This window comes from Neodiprion fabricii, chromosome 5, assembly GCF_021155785.1.
Source record: "Neodiprion fabricii isolate iyNeoFabr1 chromosome 5, iyNeoFabr1.1, whole genome shotgun sequence".
Taxonomy (NCBI): domain Eukaryota; kingdom Metazoa; phylum Arthropoda; class Insecta; order Hymenoptera; family Diprionidae; genus Neodiprion; species Neodiprion fabricii.
The window spans coordinates 32,075,892-32,093,390 of record NC_060243.1 but is presented as its reverse complement, the minus strand read 5'-3'; the positions used below and the strand labels follow the sequence as shown (position 1 = coordinate 32,093,390).

Genomic DNA, 17,499 nt, shown 5'->3' with positions numbered 1-17,499 from the left:
AGAAACAAATGAACGAATGAATAAAGCGATAATGAAATTTTGCTTCTCCCTAATTTTTTGATTGTTAATAATACCGGTATTAAATTATATTATATACACGAACCCTGAAGGAAGATTAAAGTAAAATATAAATCGCACGGTGTGGAGGAAAGTTTAGAGGCGTATATAATAAACTGTGTGTGTATGTATGTATGTACGTAAGAAGAGGCAGCATTTTCCAGCAAGTGGCTATATTTTCCTCCTTCACAAATCACTCGGCGGCACGAGGACGGAGGGGAAATGTAATGTATGCTCGTGAGAAGTAAGAAGGCGATCTACCTACTTCTCTAGCTAACGTACAATTTTCGTTGAAACATTTTCCAGAGCTATTAACAGATTTAAAACGAGCAGCGGCCGTTATAGGTTAACGAAATTGGGTATTTATAGACGCCTTTTTGGAATTCTTTTTCCTTTTTTTTTCCCTCCATTCCACGTTGCCGGATATAGAATATGATGATATGACTATATCTGTGAGATATAGTCGAATATTCAGGCAAGAGGCAAGATTTGCAAACACACGCTTGAAATCGGGTGAAATTGGAAAAGATCGGTCGCGACGAAAAATTATGAAACCATTTGAGGATGTGGAAAAATCGTTTCGAAATTCAAAACAATATATGTTTCCTCTTATGTGGTATAAATAAATCTGAACGCATAATTCAAACAGTACGAGCAGTGACAATGAAATATCAATGTTTTGAGAGAAGAGTTTGCAAATGAAACGTTGGAAGTGATGTAACTTTGGTGTTTTCGATCCGATTTTAATTTTTTTTTTTTTTCTCATAAATCATCCTGCTCGCTGAGCAGATCAAATACAGATCAATTTTCATTCATTCCAGAAATAATTATACTGTACTTGTGAAAAATTTTCGGGTGATCTCTGAATATTTACCATACGATGATCAAAACGAGACCAAAAACATTGGAATCAAATAAAAGAAACTACGAAGTTTTAATCATTTTCAACGTTCCGATTATGAAGCTTCTTCCCAAATCGTGAATATTTTTATAGTTTGTGATCTTTCGTCCTTAAAATTCATCAATGATATTTTAAGGACATGTCGATGAATTACCTAACCCAATCACTGTTATTTTTTTTCCGAAAATTAACTTTATAGTGCCAACGAGGATTCCATTCGTCCTTAAAATTCATCAAGGATATTTTAAGGACATGTGGACGACTTACCTAACCTAACCTAACCTAACCTAACCTAACTTAACCACCGTTATCTTTTTTCTGAAAATTAGTTTCACAGTGCCAAAAAGGATTCCATTCGTCCTCAAGGATCATCAAATGGCATTTCGAGGACATGTGGATGAATTCCCGAACTCTAATTAGAAGAGAAGTTGAGAAAGGCTTGGAGGATTTTTGGAGTTAAAAGGGGAAAGGAATCTGGAAGACTAAGAAGAAGAGGAGAAGATGAGAAATAGGAGGATGAGCTGATTGCGAGAATCAGTTAATGCCTTGATTACGCCCGGGGTTTTGATGCGGTGAAGCAGGTGGAGGTGGGCAGGATAAAGAGAGTCTCGGAATCCGGGATCCGGGAAGAAGGAAGAGGGATACCGAGAAACGCGTTAGAGACAAAGGAGTTTTCGTAGAGTGTAAAGGATGTGCGGGGAGGAGATCGCGTGGGGTCCATTAGGAAGCTGAGAAAGGTTTGCAGGCAGCTGGTACCGCGATAAGAAGACCTCGGCGAAGTACCAAAATATCTCTCTCTCTCTCTCTCTCTCTCTCTCCCTTGAAAACCGCGTTTCGCTATTGTGCTCCATGATACCGAACAAAGTTATCGAAACGTAGACATCTTACGCTATGCGCTACACTATGCACGTCATTCCCGCGTATATAATCCAAGCGTTAAGGCAGCCTTAGCGATCTTCTTCTTACCACCCACCGCGAGTGAAGATAGAAGAAGATAACGCGCCTTATCGTTCTCCAGCTAGGCTGGAACGAATCGCGTGGATCGTCAAATTTAGATCCACCGATAAGCGTAGGAGAAATCGCGATCGACTCACCCCTGTGATGTTCGTAAACAGGGTTGAGAAAAAAAAGGATGTGACTCACTGCGCGGAGGGTGGAAATTTTCAGCTCACCCAAATCGCGCTTCGTTTCACCAATTGCAAGCTGAATTTATCGCTCGAATATAAATTACCAAGCCGCAAAAAAAAAAAAGAGAAAAGAAAAATGAACTAACCAAAAAACGCGACGACAGATTTTCCAAAGAGTTTTTCTTGTTTCACAAAATTAGAAAAGTAAACTTTTCGCTTCGCGTTTGAACATTTGGAAAATCTACATTCCTTGCTGAGATACGTGTATTCTTGAACAAAGAGGTTTTGAAAAAGTCGCTGGAAGGATGTGAAAAAATTAATAAAAAAGAATGTAATGCCAGAATGAAACTTCTAATCTCAATTTAAGATTTAAATTAACTTGAACATTCTTTAATATTAATTTTGCTGTACAAAAAAGTTTTTGAAAATCGTTCGTCGCGTTCGAATTTTATTCGATATTTTGATTGGTCCGGGTTTTTTTTTTTTCGGTCCACCCTGTGTAAAGGAACGCAAGTGTTTGGTAATTTTCAAGCGAAATGAAGGGAGGATAATTCAGATTCTCCGAATTGACGAAAGGGATGAGAAAATCACTTTGTTACCGAGACCTTCCCCAAGTCACCCTTTTTTAATTTGGCTAATTTTGACATTCTGATTTTCTTTAACTTGATTGAGATCGGTTCCTTTCAAAAAAAAAAAAAGTCAATTTCAAACCCTCGAAGCATACAAAGAGTGGTTACAAAGAGTTTTCGGGCAGCAATCGACCCTGAGAACAGTTCCCGTATCCTTCTGGATCTGCGACAGATTCCAGGTTTGAATTTCGAACCCCCCTAACCTCAACCCCATTCCGCAATCCCCAATCCCAATCCCATATCTTCTCTAGGAGGGATTCAAGATCTTTCGGATTGCTGCTGACCCTCGCGATTTTCGAAATAGTCCGCAAGAGTTTGACAATTTTAGCGGGGGGAGGGGGGTTGGTATAAATGTGCTCACGGGGAGTTCAGAGCCGACTGAAATTACTTCTCGACTCTGACGATCTTGAACCTGACGTAAGTCGTCTTGTTCCTCGGTATTTTCTTTCACCTTCTAAAAAAAGGCGTACAAAAATGAAGAGATCGACGTTCATATTTTTCATCGTTTTTCAAACATTCTACACATTTTCGATTCATCAAAATCGTAACGCTACCATTTTCAGCGCATAAAATTTTTGTACCCGTGTAGATTTGAGATCGTTATTACCCTACGAAGTGTAACGATAAACCGAACTGAGTGAAGAAAAAAAACCTACGATCGGAAGAAGGGTGTTTGGGGGTGAGGGGTGGGAGGTTGCGGAGAGAAAAAAAGTCGTAGACGCGGAATGAAAAGACGAAAAGAAGCGGGAAGAAGGAGGAGGAGGGAAATAAAGGAAGAAAATGGCAAGTCGGTGATCCGACACTTATACCTTATACCCCTTATAAGACGGGGCACGCCTTCCAAGTGACCCCAAGAGCAAGTCTATCGGAAACTTGGGGAATGCAACTCAGCAGATCTTTACGTCCCGACAATAAACTCACCCCCTCCATCCCTTTTCCCATATACGTCTCTCCCCCTCCCCGTTCGACGGACTCTTTCTACCCTTGTCTCGTTCCATTCTGCACCCTTCGACGACGCGAACTTCATCCCTGCAGGACATAGCACCTCAAATCCCCATGTCGATATGCTTATCGGAGCGTCCCTGAGGCAGTAAAATATCGAAAATAGATTCCCAGATATGTTTAGTGGGATATCGGAGACCTGAAGGGATGAAAGAATCAGTTTCAGCTTCTCATGATCGACCGAAGGGATGATTTTGATAATTATTTGAGAACGATTACTTGAGGATTGTGAATTTCAAGGCGGTGGTGACACCATCGTCGAAAGTGGAACACTTGGATTACAAGAAGGTTGGGAAGGCGATCGAATTGTTTTCAAAAGTAAGTTTATATACGTTACCCTCACCCTTTCTTGGTACTCAACCCTTTCAGTCACACATTTTTCAACTCAATATTTTGGCCTGAATTTTGTTACGCGGGGGTTTTTGGGGTCGCTGATCACGAATCTGAAATCAGAATTTGATAATTTCTAGATCCAAGATGGCGGATCCGATATGGCGTATGTAAAATCGAAAAAAGCTATCAATATTCGATGATTCCGGCCAAAACTTGTTACTCGTTGGTTTTGGGATCGCTGATCACAAATCTGAAGTCAAACTCAACAATAAACTGTGATAAAGCTTGGACACGGAAATTTTTGAGGTTCATTGGACACCGAGCATCCGTCCCATTGCGACCGAACGCGTCAAAATGTGGTAACCTGAACAAAATTTACAGGCTCACAATCAGTTCTGCTTTGGTGAAACTACCTTTTGTACAATGACCCGATAAGAGAGAGAGATATCTACGTACGGCCAGGTTGGGTGGTATAATATACGCCGGTAAAAGGGAAAGCTATTAGCACTGCAGTGGTGGCAGGGTAGAGTTGAGGGGAAGCGGATTTTCCTGTGGGCAACTTTTAATTAAACGTCAATCGAGGTAAAAAATATCCTTGCCTGCAGGACCGAATATGAGTGATGAACGACCTCTTGCAGGGGTTGAGGATGGAGGATGGAGGTTGGTGGATGGTGGAAAAGAGGGAGGAAAGGCGCTACTGCTGAGGGTTTCGCCGTGGCTATTATACGTGTGCTTTACATCGCGCACTGTGTGGAAAATACCGAGGTGTGAGTTTCGACAGCGACCTCGTCACATTTGTTACACCAGTCACCGTTTAATGTGTATGCAACAATGACAACAATGGCAACGACGTCAACAACAAGAAGATAAAAAAAAATTAAATTAAAAAAAAAAAAAGGGGGGAAGGATTTCGGAGGAATTGGAAAAAAAAAATTAAACTTTATACAATATCAGGCGAGGAATTTGATCGGCATTCAACTCACTCAAAGAGATCGATAGGTTTGTGTGTCGACAAAGAGAAGTGAGAGGGGACGAAGAAAATGAAATACGACCAAAAAAAAAAGGTGAAACAAAATAAAAATAAAACTGGTTAAAAAATTAGGAATGTTATTACGGACACGTGTTTTTGGGGCGAAAAGAAGAATGAAAACGAGAAAATCATCGGATGATGAGAGAATTTTTTCAAAACCCGCAAAATCGACAGAAAAAAAAGAATGAAAAGAATTTATAAAATAGAGGAATACTAAGAAGCGTATTGTTTACAAATTAACAATGAATAATGTCATATGTATTTTATAGAATATTCTTTGTACCGATGTATATGCTTCAACTCGACAAGGTCAAACCGCACATATTGTAATAAAGTTTGCCAGCTTGAGAATCGTCCCAGACTCTTGTAATAACGTTAAGAGTTTTTTATTGACGTTCAGCGCAACTTGGATGTTAATGGACGTAAGACGGTACTTGAGGAGAAGCAAAAAAAAAAAAAACAGAATCCACAAAAGCAAATTTGAGACGGCGAATAAAAACGGTATCATTAGAATTTCGTGACAAATATGATTGGATATAAGCTGGAGTAAAAATCGTGACAGATGAAAGGAAGCTAATTAATTGATCGGTTAAAAAAATAGACATGAAAATCCGTAAGTCAGTGAATCGATGCCCGAAAGCGGAATGCAATAAGTGAGTGTAAAGGGAGGTGAGTGAGAAAATTGGAAGAAAAGGTAAGAATGTAGAGGGTAGAAAAAAAAGAAAAAAAATTAGAGAATAAAATGGCGTAGCTCGAGCGAGTAAACGTAAAGCGATATGTAAATCTATGTAAATACGAGAAGCGAGGATCTGTAGGGTAAAGAGGATGAAGCGGATGTGAGGAGGTGGAGGGGTAAAAAGACGACGACGGTTCTCCTGCGCCCCGGGTTTTGGCATGATATACATGGTCTGACCTAACCTACAGAAGCGTTAAAATTAATCGCGACGAGGGTTGGTATACGTATTATATGTACAATATAACACGTCGTAATGACGATAAAGTTAATTTTTGTAGTATTGCAAGGTATACACAGCTCGTAAATCGGCGTTGGGCAGCGAGCATGCCAATTACAATTTCTAACAAGCTTCGTATAAATTACAAATCACACGAGTAATTACAAAATACAAAAATTTATTTGTAACCGAATGGAAGGAAGGAAGCGAGGTTGTGAATTAAAAAAGTTGAAGGAGACAAGAGTGAAAAAAAAAAAAATTACAAATTACAAAATTTGGAGAGGAAAGACACAATCGCAAATTACAAAGCTTGGAAAAGAAAAAAAAAAAAAAAAAGAAAACAATTACGAATTACAAAAATAGAAGAAGAAAAAAACAATTGCAAATTACAAAATTTGAGAAAAAATTAATTGTAAGTTACAAAAGTGGAAAAAAAAAGTCAACTACAAGTTGCGATTAGGAATAGATTCAGTTACAATTTTCAAAAGTAATTCACATCTTTGTTCGAATAAATCTTTGTTTCAAAGAATTACCAATTTCTTTTTTGATATTTTAATCACTTTTGCATACAATTAGAAATACAAATTGTAATTCGTCCATGGCTGTCTATGGAACGTATGCTATGGAATGAATGTGTTGTTCAATTAATCCATTCGCTTTTTTTCTAGCTTTTTTGTGGTAATATTGATTTTTATTTAGCGATTATCTAGAGATATACTTGATGTTAAATGATTGACAAGTATATGAAACAGAGGTGAAATTTTCTGACAAATCGATTACCGCGATTTATTTTGCAAAATTATTCTCACATTGCGAGATAAACGCAAATTTTGATTGAATAAAAAAAACTCATCCTTTGAAACATGTCCAAAACATCTCAAAATCGTCCAAAAAGTGTTTCTTTACTCAAATAAGGACATTTTGAGACAATATTTTCATTTCAAAGTGATTAGATTAGAACAAAATGAGACGCGTGAAATTCAACGTTGTTCCGTTTTAATGAAACTATTTTGGATACATTTTTGATAAATCGCAAAATAACAAAATGACTTGAATTTGAAACAAGGCGAATCCGCCAGGAAGAAAATAAAAATCTGAAAAATATTTTCGAGCGTTGGATTCAGTATATTCTTTCTAACAAGTGTCTAACATAAAGTAGACAAGGAGAGCAATGTAAAACAGGAAATACTGAATAAATTACTACATATTGATCTCTATAAATAAAGCACCGCGTTTCAATTTGCGCACTGCATAATGCTGCAGCATTGATTGAACTCCGGCGAACGGAACTAAGTAAACTAAACTAAACGAACCGGAAGGAGATGACAGAAATCCAGCACCCGATCCCTTCTCGCCTCTCATCCCTTCCCTTTCTTCTACCCCTTCAGCGACCCTAAATTTAGATGTTTTAGTTAATTCCCCGCGTAAAACTCATTCAGCTTGTCAATCCTGTACAGGGCGCGGCTATATAATATGGATGTATGTTCAAAGGGCGAGAATATACGAGGGGTGAAATCACGCACGCACGTCTCGAAATGACGCGTTGACGATGGGTAAGCAAGTCACACACGTGGGATTTCAATCCCACTGCGCTATGATACAAAAATAAAAAAGGCATCTGTTTAAATATGCTTACACGAAATGTGTCGAAAACAAAAATTTTTCGTAATTTGAATAACGTTTCTTTGAACTGAAAAATAATAAAAAAAAAATTAAAATAAAATCATTTGTATGAAACTCCTTGCGTCGTATCAGATCGCGATCGATATTTCGTACGAGGTAAGAAAATTCTTTTTCTCTAAAAATCACTGTACAGAACTAAAATCATGTGACAACATAACGGTAACAATTGAAGCACGTCGTTAAAGAGAACAAACATAATTACACGCAACCAAACATCGTGATTTACCGTGAATTTTGATGAAAATATTTTTCTTCTCGTTATTGGGATAATATCATATTATCTGTAACAACGAAGGAAGAAAAAACGCACACGCGTTGGGAAAACAGAATGGAACAAGAAACAGATTGCAAACTTTGTATTATTTCATTATCGAGGCAGATTCTTCCGGCTCGAATAAAGAACAAAAGGGCGCAAATATTTGGCTTGCATGCGTGTGTCTGTGTGTGTTTGGAAGAGACCGGAAATTACGACCTCTTGAGCAAAGATGTACATACATATACATATATATATATATATCTATAGTAAGGAAACCTCATATATATATATATATATACACATACATAAAAAAGAATTAAAAAAAAAGAGGAGAAATATTATCTTTTCTCTTGCATTTTTTTCCCTTGGTTTTTATTTCTTCCACTTTTTTCTTTCTTTTCCTACATTTTTTCTTCTCAGGGAGCAAAGTACACAGTTGATTCGAAAACCTCGGCGTGTTTCGGCGGCGTTGGAAACGTGCACAACAACGAAGAGGGGAGTATAGAGAAAGAGAGAGAGAAAGAGAGAGAGAGAGAGATAGAGAGGAGGGTAAAAAGAGGGTAAATCCTACCCCTAGAAAAGGTGCGGCAACCCAAACAGTAAATTGTTGGCCACCATGTGTTACCGATGTTACACAAATCTTCCGTAACACACGACCCCAAGCCGCCGCCACTGCTGGTTGCTGCTGGTGCTGCTGATGCTGATGCCACGGTGGTCGTGATGGTGAGATGTTGCCCCCGGAACACATGGACGGAAGTAGATCCACGCTTCGTTTATGCATATACACGTACATATGTAACGGTATATGTATGGTACAAGTACGCCTCCGAGTTTTCGCAACAACCGGGTGCCCGAGGATTTAACCCTCCTCAGGCTTCTCGTCGACGACGAGGGTGTGTGCGGGGCGAAATAGGGAGGGAGAGAAGAGCGAAAACATAAAAAAAGGAATGAAAATAACGGGGAGAGGCGCGGGAAAATATTACAAATATATTTTTAAAAAAGAAGAAAAAAAAAACAAAAAACACGGTGTGTCTGAGGTAAACATTTCGCGTAAGTATGCTTTTATATACTAACAGCCGGTTGCGAATTCACCCGATAATATTTTCAAATAGTTTTTCGTGGCAAAACCATTAGACGTGATAGAGTTTGTTTGGTTGTTTTTTTTTTTTTTTTTTTATTTATTTATTTTGTGGCGATCGTCGAGAGCTCGAAAACTATTTTAAGATAACTTTCCTCTGTTTTGTAAAGAGTTTAATCAGCGTCAGCATATAAGTGTGTCATCGCCAATCCGACTCGGCTTACAAATATCGTAATATCTTGGAAACCTTCGATCTGGTTGTAACGAAATGTATCCTAAATTTTAGCCAGACGTTCTGGCTGTTGAAATGAAAAAAAAAAAAAAAAAAAAGTTATGAAAATTGATACGTTAGTTCCGGAGTTATAAAGCGAGCGTATATACAACGTCGGAGAAACAGAAGAGACGTTGAGTTTCATATACGTGGAGATGAGATGTTGGAAATATGCGTCAGGGGTTTATTTTTTATCCAGATGTTACTGGAGGGTGGTAGGTAAAAATTGTGATGCGAGCTGATGTTTTCCACCTTATATACACGTCTATATATGTATGTACGTATTTATCGCCCGAACAGCCATTCGCTTCGATCGCACGCTTTTCCCGAATTCAAATCCTCGCAACTGTTATATGTATATAAATAGTATATAACGGCATATCCATAAGCTTTTATGGATGTACTGGTTGAATTTTTTTTACGAATAAATGATCCGTCGTCCGCTGAAATTTAATGCGCATGTGCCATAATCGGAAAGCATTTGTCTGCCAGGGATACCAACCGTCGTGAACGTAATCTCAAAAATTTTCACACCTGTGTCGGTGTTGAGCTCAAGTTCCAACGGCAACTGTCAAAATTTTTGAGGTTACGTTCACGACGGTTGGTAGCCCTGGCAAACAAATGCTTTCCGATTATAGCGCATGCGCGTTAAATTTTAGCGGACGTGGACCATTCAGTCTGTTGGAACTTCACTCTGTACACCACCCAGCTAACGTACTACTATTATAAGCTATCTTCAAGGGTGTTACAAGATATAATACACACGTTAACGAAAGAATTGTACGATATCGAAACGAAAAGTGAAAAAAGAGAATTAGAATGAAGTTAGTAACGTTACTGTAACGATTCATACAGTTAAAGAAAAATCGCTACTTCGCATATTTACGGCTGTACGATAATTAGCAAAACATTACAAACAAAATATACTTTAATTTTACAAAATCCAACTCATGAAAGTCATTTGTTTATTTTTTTTTTTTCTAAATAGCCCAATAATGTTGATTTTTTAACCCGACGTTTCGTTGCTAACTTCAGCCTGATAAAAGGGGGATTCTGTAACGTTACGAAGTTCAGGTCATATTCTATCGCTCTTCTTTTTCTCGCATTTCCATCGCGGTAAAATATCGATTGTTTCAGACGTTGTTGGAGAAGAAAAAAATCCATCTATCGCTCTAATTCGAAATTGTCTCTAAAAAAAGTTGCAAAAAATACGGAACAGAGTGATTTGAATGTAGGCGGTTATCGACTCACCAGAATTTCTCGCATCAACCGTGTGACTACCGACGAGCAGTTGGAGCAGTAGGAGGAAAAGTATGCAACCTGCAAAAAGGCCTTTCCGCCGAGCCCAACGGCACTCCATCCTGAGGTGTACTTCAGCTATTCCTGAAACACAAAGGACAGAGAATTTTAGCAATTTAGTACATTTTACACACGACTTTTTGCGAGTGGGTCTGAAAAGCAGGAAATTAGAGTAGATCCAGGTAGGTATCATATATCAAAAAGATTGCTGTACGTTTATTATTACATTTTCAATTCTTATGTTTGTTTGTTTGTTTTTTATTTTATTTAATTTTTTTTTTTCGAAGACATTTTTACCTTTCGATTCATCAAATTTTTATTTTTTCTCGTCTACCTGCGAATAACGAGCTTAACGACGTTCGCATAAAAAAATTTCAGCACTGGGGGAAAATTTCAATGTAAACTGGATGGTGTGACGTCGTTTTAATATCGTTCTGTATGGAAAATATAGAATTTCAATTTTACACCGTCGCTTTTAATACATTCATTTAAATTCGAGGGTTCGGTTATATGCACATGCCTACGTATCTATACATATATATATATATGTGTATGGGGCATTCCATAAAATCTAGATCAAGATTTAACATCGATGTCTCAGATTGGCTTTATAATTATATGTATGAAACTAAATGACGAAAAACGCAATTGCAATTTTTTCAGAATTTTTCGACCCGGCGTATCTGAAGTATGATTTAAAAACTTCAAATGTAACGATGTAACGGAATACGTCATATATGTGTGTATATATATATATGTTCGTATAACATATATTCAATATGCAATTAAAAATAATTGGAACCGTCGAGTGAGATAGAAAGTAACTCGCGATTCTCTTCGATATTTATCTCTCTTTTTTAATACCGCAAAAAGTCAAACTGATTGACAGGCTTCGAAAACATCTGTTTCAGTGTCGGATATTAATTTTACTCGTACTATGTTTCAGCCTATTTTTGTTGTTCGACCATACCGTGAAAAGTTCTATTTCGAGAAAATTTTCCAGCCAATCAAACTAGCGTCATATCGATGTAGTGAATATATGCAGTAAAATTTCCCAGAACTTTGTCTAACAGAATTTAAGATACAATCAGTAATTATCACACTCGATGAAAGTCTTTTGTAAAAGATAACAGAGTTCCAGGATCAAAAGAAGAAAAAAAAAAAGATATCGAGAAGAGGTCGAGGATATTCAAATCGAAACTAAATTAGAACCAGGGTTCCCCGCTAACGATAAATTCTTTATTTGCTGTAGGAAATAATTATTTCAACTCTATTATATGCTGATGCCCTTTGATGTTTCAAAGGTTTATAAGCCGCGTGCCGGACTGAAAATCGATAACACACATATGCTATGAATCATTGATAATATCCCATAATCGTTCATGGGGTATTTAATAAAATTGCTTTTAGACAGCTGGTGTATTTTCTCAATTTTCAACATTATTTTACGGTAATAAATAAAATTACACACCCGTCACGAAATTGAAATTTATTAAATAAATCGATGTATGAAATATTGGAGGGGAACGTGGGACACGACGTACCCCTGAGTCGTTAATTATTTTTTTTTTTAGCTTTCGAGCACCGGGTACCAATTGTTTTGATCTATCTCGACCAAATCCCCCATTATATTCCCATAATTTTACGGCAGAAGAAAAGAAAAACATCAGAGACACAACGAACCCTCTCCAAAAAATCAATAAAACTTTTTTTATTTTTCTATTTTATAAATGACTGCATCCTTTACTACCTGTATTGAATGAATCATCGATTATCTATCAATCTATCAATATGTGTGACCGAAAAATTTATACTTCGAAGTAAATGGCCTTTATCTGAAATATCATTTTTGAAAAACTGTGATAAAAGAAATTCAAACTTTTTTCGTGGTCCGTCGTGCCCCAAGTTCCCCTATTTACATGTAATGAAACCATTCGGTTCACTCCCGAAATTACTGACAAGTTATATTTATTTGTTTCTTGGTAATATTTTACGCGATAATTTCGTTGAATTTTCTACATATTATTTATTGAAATTAATAAATCAGTAAAACAAGAAAGCAGAAAAAAGAAGACGAAAGAAAAAACAAAGACACTAACACGAATAATTTCTTCCTCATCATTATTACTGTTATTATATTTATAGTTGTAATTGTAGCTTTGTAGCTTCGTAGCTTTGTAGCTTCGTAGCTTTGTAGTTTCGTAGTTTCGTAGTTTCGTAGTTTCGTAGTTTCGTAGCTTCGTAGTTTCGTAGTTTCGTAGCTTCGTAGTTTCGTAGTTTCGTAGTTTCGTAGTTTCGTAGTTTCGTAGTTTTGTAGTTTCGTAGCTTCGTAGTTTCGTAGCTTCGTAGTTTCGTAGTTTCGTGGTTTCGTAGTTTCACAGTTTTTTAGTTCTGATAGTTTTAACAGTTTTAATAGTTTTCGTAGACTCGTAGCTATGTAGTTTTGTAGCTTTGTAGACGTCGTCGTTATTCAATTTTATTCCAGTCTCCTGGGAGGAAGACCGAAGGGTGAGAAGGGCGGAAAATAGGGCTATTTTATTTTTCCTCTTCTCGTCGATAATTCCGTTATTTATTTTATTTTTTCAATACGTGCAGTTGGCCGAGCAAATCACCGAACCGAAAAGTCTTTCGCGCCTGCATCCCGCTCGAACGAACACCACGTTCCTTTCATCTTCTCCATCCCTGCACGCCTTCCCGTGTTCAAAATAGTTACAATATTATATAAAAAGCAGGAGAAAAAAAAAACAAAAAAAAGAAACAAATCAAAGAAAACAAAGTCCGAACGTGAAGGAAAAAATAACAACGAGTAAAGTGAAGAGAGAAGAGCGCTGAAAAATTACAAAATAAAAATAAGAGAAACGAGGCTAAAAAAAAGTAATATGTACATTTTTAATAAGAATTGCGTTTTGTTTTCGTTTTTTTGCCAGAAAAATTGTTTCACAATAAGCGTATTAGAAAATTACTGTCGCGATTATATATTTTAAAAGAAAAAACCACAAAATAAAAATCACTTCAAACGGTATTTTGCGCACAATAGAAAAATATTTTTGCAATTGATCTAGACAGTATAATCATTTTCTAATTGTAAGTATATTGATGAATAATTTTCAAATTATTGCGATCACAGAAATGTATCGTTTTAAAACTATTGCAAGGATTTCTCAAATTGTAAATCTGGTTGTTTTATTTCTGTTCCTCTTTTTGATTTTTGAGACTTCCAACTAGGCGTGTGAACAACAAATCTGTTTAATTTTGTTGAACAGGTAAGAATTTCTACACGTGAGTTTGGAAGAATAATTGATTTCGATAAAAAAAGAAAAACACAAGTAAAGTAAATGTAAATATGCATGCAAAGAATGTTAAAAAAAAAAAATAATGTGAGCAAATAGGGAGAGAAAAAGAAAACAAAGCCTGACAAAATATCAGCGAATGCAGATATTTTTTTGGGAAACATTGGGAGAGAAAATCACCACGATCATGATTTTACAATGCTGATTTTGCAGGAACTAAGATTTCGAATTATGAGTGTGTTTTGTTTTATTACGATTACGCTGAATTTCATATAATTCAAAAATCGTGAATTAACGGTTTTTCCTCAGGACGAATCGTTACGATAACGCAGCCAACTTCAATATTCATTATTCTTTCTACGCCTCAAGACTCTGTCTAATATTTTCGTGCGGGTAAAATCGAATAAGTGAAATTTAGTAAATTGGTGTGTAATCGCGAAGCTTTCGGGCCGCAAGCCGTTTCTACCGCGTAAATAAATTGTGCTACGAAAATGAACGACAAGTAGGAAAATTCGTTCACTACTATATTTTACTCCTACCTTCAACCCTGAACATTCTCCCACCTAGTTTCCTTCAACAAACATCGCGACGTGTGCACGTGTATGGAGCATTCCACGCCAAATCAGTAAACGGTTGACCATAATTTTTTTTCAATTTTACCAAGTATTTTTTATACCTTTACAACCTCCCTGAGGAGGTTACAAGAATTTTTTCAAATTTTTTTCAATCTCTCGTCTTTACGTTATGATTTTTTGACGAGGGTAAAGACGAGTGATTGTAAAAATTGGAAAAAAATTTTCTAACCTTTTCAGAGTTCGTACTAAAACGTAGAAAATGTCATAGTGAACCGTTTATTGAGTTGGCGTGGAAATCCCCATATATATATATATACGAAAATACGAAAGGGATGAATGAATAATAGTAAAATCTATACGTTCCAGGTTTTTTGTGCGGAGAAATCGTGGGTCGTTGAATTAGGTGCAAACCAACCCCCAGAACAGTGGAATATTACAGGCACAACATTACGGATGAATTATTTATGCATGAAGCGTAGAGAGATAAGTAGAGGGAAAAAAAAAAAAAGTTTCTGTTACATGTATACCTGTACACTTATGGCATGAAATATTGAGAAAAAACTGAATCGGAGATGAGATGATGTGGCGATAAAAAAAGACGACAATCGACGCAACCGCCAATTGTTTTTACACCGAGCTACGAACCGTCACGCTCCGTAAGTTCCCGTTTTTAGGGCTCCGCAACTGTGGTCTCCGAAAACGGCGAGTTTTCAGCGTTCCGAGTAAAAAAAGGTGTAAGCTTTCCTCAGGTTGTGAGCCTTTAACGAATTTGCGAAAAAGTGTAGTGTGCAGTTTCACGGAAAACTCTTTCACCATGGGTTTCAAACGTTTTTAGTATTATTATCTCTTTGACTCGTATGTGCTTAAATAGGTAGTCAGAGCAGAGAAGAAATACGAGATGATATGTACGTGGGATTTTGATGTACTTCAAGCGGGCGTCGCAACTATCCATCTATCCATCTATCTATCTATCCATCTATCTATCTATCTATCTATCTGACAATTAAAATTCACTACGGAAACACGCGAATGTCAGAAAGCCGTGTGGCTAAAGCAAACGAAACTATTGATTCGCCCTCCACAGGGTGACGGTACTACCTTTTGTTATACCCTGTGACCAAATTTGACCAAGTATGTACAGAGTATTCCATGCAAATCCAACCAACGTCTGACCCTGACCATTTTTCATTTCATTTCAAAATCTTTTCTGCAATTTTTCCAACTCTGAAACAGTACCCTGAATTCTTTTACATTTTTTTTTATTCAACTGTTTAATTATTTGTAAATATTGAGAGTGATTTTGAAAAGGACCTTTCTTCAAAAAACCCAAAAAATGGTCAAAAACTATATTTTCTTTTTCAAACATTTACAGACCGGGCCCATGATGGACCAATTTTGTTTCTGTATTGTTTTTGTTTTTTTTCTTTTTTTACTCCTGAAAAATTCTTCAAACTTCCATTTTTCACTCAACACATTTCGAGACCAGTTTCATTATAGAATTGAACATGTTTTTTATTAACTTCATATTAAAACCGGTCTAGTTTTGAGAATTTTTTGGAAATTTTCAAACCATTCATACAATATTTGAGTTGATCAACAAAACTGTAAGTGCTAAAGAAAGGAAAAAAAAAATTCGCCCATCATGGGCTCAGTCTTGAAATGTTTGGAAAAGAAAATACAGTTTTTTCAGAATATAAAAAGAAATTCCTTTTCAAAATCATTCTCCATATTTATAAATGATTAACCAGTTGAGTATAAAAATCTAAAAAATTTCAGGGTTAAAATAATTGCAGAAAAAATTTGGATTAAAATCAAAAATTGTGTGTGTCAGTGTGAATTCCCCATATATATATAGCTGTATGTGTACCAGATCCCACAACATCTGCTCTCACGGAGCATCCCACGGGAAATAATAAAATTCCACACGTTCGAGTAAGTAAATGAAGTGAGTTTAGAGAGGCGGTTGTCGGTATAAGTGAGTAAACAGCCGAGGAGCTGGCGAGTTTACTATACGTGCGTACGTAGAGCTTGACGAAGAAGCAAAATTACCACAAGCGGCAGTGACCGGTTCTTAGGGAGACGTATGTATGTTAAACCATTAATTACAACTCATTAAGGAAAGTAACTACTACCAGAAGCATCTGTCTTTGACGGTATTCCTGATGCCGCGCACGCTCAAGCATAGCGTGAATCATTCTTTTAATCATTTCATTAGTAAAGATCAACGACAAACTGTCGACAAGAGTAAATAAAGGAGAGAAGAGAATTAGAGATAAATAACAAACGAACAATCGATGTGCTGCGTATTTTTTATCGTCACCGATTTAAAGTTAAAGTAAAACCGTCGACAGCAAAAAGAATATGTTTTTTTTTTATTTTTTATTTTTCATTAGAGAAGTAATAAATTTATCCCAATAAAGAATTTTCGGTAACGAAACGCGTTCGGTGGGAATAAAAAAAAAAAAAACACAAAATAGTGACAGGTAATTATTTTATTATTTATTTCGATTTCCGCAACTTCATTTTTTGTGCAACAAATATGTTATTTATAGGTGATTTTAATCAACAATTGTCACCGAATGCACTATACGCATAGTCAACCACGCGACATCGCCGGTTGGACTAATTAAAATTCCAACTATGAAGTAAGAAGAAAGTATATTGTAATATTGAAGAATGGTGTGTAATAAAGGAGGGTTGAAGAATTAATGAGGGGTGGTCAGGGGTTCGGAAAATGTCAGGTCAAAGGGGTTGAAGAAGAAGGGCGGTTTTCGTATCTAATGGGTAATTCGCGGTTGCAAAGATCGATCAAAATCCTTTTTATCTCTTTCTCTCTCTCTCTCTGTTTCTCTGTCGTATAGAAAGATAAAAAACATGATGATATTTGTGTGAAAATAGAGGCTCCTTTTCGTACTTCTTTTCCACTTCTCTTTCTTCTTCTTCCTCTTCTTCTTTTATTTGCAACGCCTGCACCGAAGAAATACCTTAAGCCCCACGTTCCAGGAGGAAGGAAGT

The 17,499-nt window shown here is 36.7% G+C and overlaps 1 protein-coding gene across 8 annotated transcripts in view; it reads right to left on the bottom strand.

Moving 5' to 3' along the window:
- LOC124182751 (latrophilin Cirl) overlaps positions 1–17,499 on the bottom strand; it is a 237,435-nt gene that overhangs the window by 61,727 nt on the left and 158,209 nt on the right. For all 8 annotated transcript variants that reach the window (XM_046570386.1, XM_046570381.1, XM_046570382.1 and 5 more), the window contains exon 2: positions 10,572–10,703. In XM_046570386.1, the coding sequence (XP_046426342.1) occupies positions 10,572–10,680 (109 nt within the window). In that variant the 5' untranslated portion in view covers positions 10,681–10,703. The remainder of the gene's footprint in view (positions 1–10,571; positions 10,704–17,499) is intronic.